Source organism: Danio rerio, chromosome 17 (assembly GCF_049306965.1).
Source record: "Danio rerio strain Tuebingen ecotype United States chromosome 17, GRCz12tu, whole genome shotgun sequence".
NCBI classification, from domain to species: domain Eukaryota; kingdom Metazoa; phylum Chordata; class Actinopteri; order Cypriniformes; family Danionidae; genus Danio; species Danio rerio.
Genome location: NC_133192.1, coordinates 36,531,954 through 36,534,505, shown reverse-complemented (window position 1 = coordinate 36,534,505; position 2,552 = coordinate 36,531,954). Strand labels below are relative to the sequence as shown.

Below are 2,552 nucleotides of genomic sequence, written 5' to 3'. Positions count from 1 at the left end.
TGCTAGCTCAGAGTTATTATTTCACACCATAATAAACCTACAGAAAATCATTTATTTTAACAACAGAATTCCACAGATTCTCAAGCTCTCATTTTAACTGCCGCTTCATGCATAGCAGATTATACGAGTGAGAGAACTTGTGGATACACTCATGATTAATGTTTGACTTAAAGAAGTTTCACCAGAGTAAGATTAAACCGCAATCGAATCTTTCAGGCTTTGAGAGTGTTGAATAGCTATACATGTATATAGTAGGATAAAGCACCTTCTGACCCATTAGAAACTGGAACAAATGCTTTTCACAAATCAATATAGCAATGTGAAAGATTCAATAGAACATTCCTTGGGCGAATGTGCAAGTTTGAAGGGTCAGTGACATGCTTCAGAGTCCTGGATATAAAAGGCAAGGTCACTATGCTGCACATATATCGACATTTAAAGTAATCAAGCGTCAAATAAAGCATTTGATTTATTTTGTATAAAAAAAAAGGTACAATTTACAATATTACTTTTATAAAAAGTCTCAGCATACAGCATAACACTTTGCAGATACCGGCAGTCCAATTTCTGCAACTATACAGGATAAAACTCAGAGAGAGAGAGTTCACAAGGTTTCATCACGTTATTTTTTTTCAAAAGTCCAGTCCTTCATGTGCCAAAAGAATTGACAGGAAAAAAACAGACTTAAATCTTTGTACAATAACTAACCACATCTTCTCATTCACACGCCGCTCTTCACGAGAAAAAAAAAAGGTAAGACTTCTTCTCAATGCAGAGAAAAGGTTCCTTGTGATCATTTACAGGTTTCCCTCCTATTTTCAGGGAATATAGTGCTTCTTCCTCTTGAAGAAAGTCTTTTTAGAAGATAAATAATCAATGTCCGAACTCATAACACATCACATGGATTGTCCTTTGAGAAGGAGGAAAAAAAGAAAGTCTCTTGATTCAATTACAGGAAAGAAAAGAAGAAAAAAAAACTCCAGACTGAGAACAGAAATCAGAGGAAAAGCCAGTTCCCAGGTCCTGTGTGTTCTTGTGTCTTAACCAAACACCTGCAAAAGATTGAGAAAGAGGCGCATTTAGAGAATGCAAACAGGGCAGAGATCCGGACAGCCTGGCGCCAGAGAGGAAGCCGCAGTTTGAACATTTAACCAAACACTCAGAGACTGAGCGAAAAAACCCTGGGCTCCAGATGTACACCAGTACACAACTTCTGCCTTCGCTTTTGCAAAGTCAACACACTTTCTGCAACTTCACACATGCACACTGCTCCTCAACTAAACCCTCTGCATCAAATACTTGTCATTTAATAGAAAAATTAAAAACACATAAAAACATTGTATTTTCAAGAAAACTTACCTGATTAACGGTAAAGTGTCCTGCTGTCCTCTGTGATCAAGTCTGATGGAAACTCAGGTGTCTAGAAAAACAAAACAGCCTTGTTATTAGAGGTCAATAAGCATGCAACACGATAGATAGATAGATAGATAGATAGATAGATAGATAGATAGATAGATAGATAGATAGATAGATAGATAGATAGATAGATAGATAGATAGATAGATAGATAGATAGATAGATAGATAGATAGATAGATAGATAGATAGATAGATAGATAGATAGATAGATAGATAGATAGATAGATAGATAGATAGATAGATAGATAGATAGATAGATAGATAGATAGATAGATAGATAGATAGATAGATAGATAGATAGATAGATAGATAGATAGATAGATAGATAGATAGATAGATAATTGAGTAGGCGGTGATTCACCTGTAGTGAGAGGATGCTGATGTCTGTGTTGAGTGTTGTCAGGGGTGTTCTGGATGTCCCCTGCCCCGCTCGCGGGTGATGCAGGCTGGTTATCGCCGAATTGGAGTCGAGCGCGATCTGCAGGTCCAGAATATAGTCGATGACATGCTGGAGGATTTCCATTTTGCTCACGTTTTTGTTCTGCGGGATGCTCGGCACCAGTTCCTTCAGTTTGGAGTAGCAGTCGTTCATGTTGTAGAGCAGGCTGAGAGGATCGTCCACGGGGGTCTTGCTCCGCGAGATTCCCAGACTGTGCTCCGTCGTCGTTACACTCGCGCTACTTTTCCGGAAGGACCTCACTGGGCTTATTGCCTTCATGTTGACAGCAGGATTTCGTTGAAAAGACTCGCCTTTTTGTGTTCGAGATTCCCTGTTCGCGCTGGGCTGTTGAAGCAAACGCAGTGGATTAGCGAGCTGTCATCGCTGTATATATACCCAGCTGGGTGGGTTTGTTCACTCGCTGGTTTGCGACGTGCTGATTGGTGGAGAAGGCCGAGTCACTCATCGCCTTCGCGTTACGCTATTGGCTGCTGGGCCGAGCGACAAAGATCCGCCCATTTCTTCCGCGTTCTTGACCAGTGAAAGCGCGTGTTTAGGGTGGCGCTGACTGCCTTCAGCTTCCACGGATAATTTCTCAAATCAGTGTACCTGTTTCCGATCAGGAGAATTAGTGAGTTGCAAGTATAAGGTTGTTTTCACGCATTTGTTTGTAGTGTAATTGTCATAACGTGCCA

The 2,552-nt window shown here is 40.4% G+C and overlaps 1 protein-coding gene across 1 annotated transcript; it reads right to left on the bottom strand.

Moving 5' to 3' along the window:
- Window positions 1–32: 32 nt before the first annotated feature.
- Window positions 33–2,203, bottom strand: id2a (inhibitor of DNA binding 2a). Its single transcript, NM_201291.1, has 3 exons — window positions 1,780–2,203; window positions 1,360–1,420; window positions 33–1,052 (listed from the first exon to the last, which is right to left on the bottom strand). Exons 1-2 carry the CDS (start codon window positions 2,134–2,136, stop codon window positions 1,364–1,366), a joined length of 414 nt encoding a protein of 137 aa, NP_958448.1. The 5' UTR covers window positions 2,137–2,203; the 3' UTR covers window positions 33–1,052; window positions 1,360–1,363.
- Window positions 2,204–2,552: the final 349 nt, after the last annotated feature.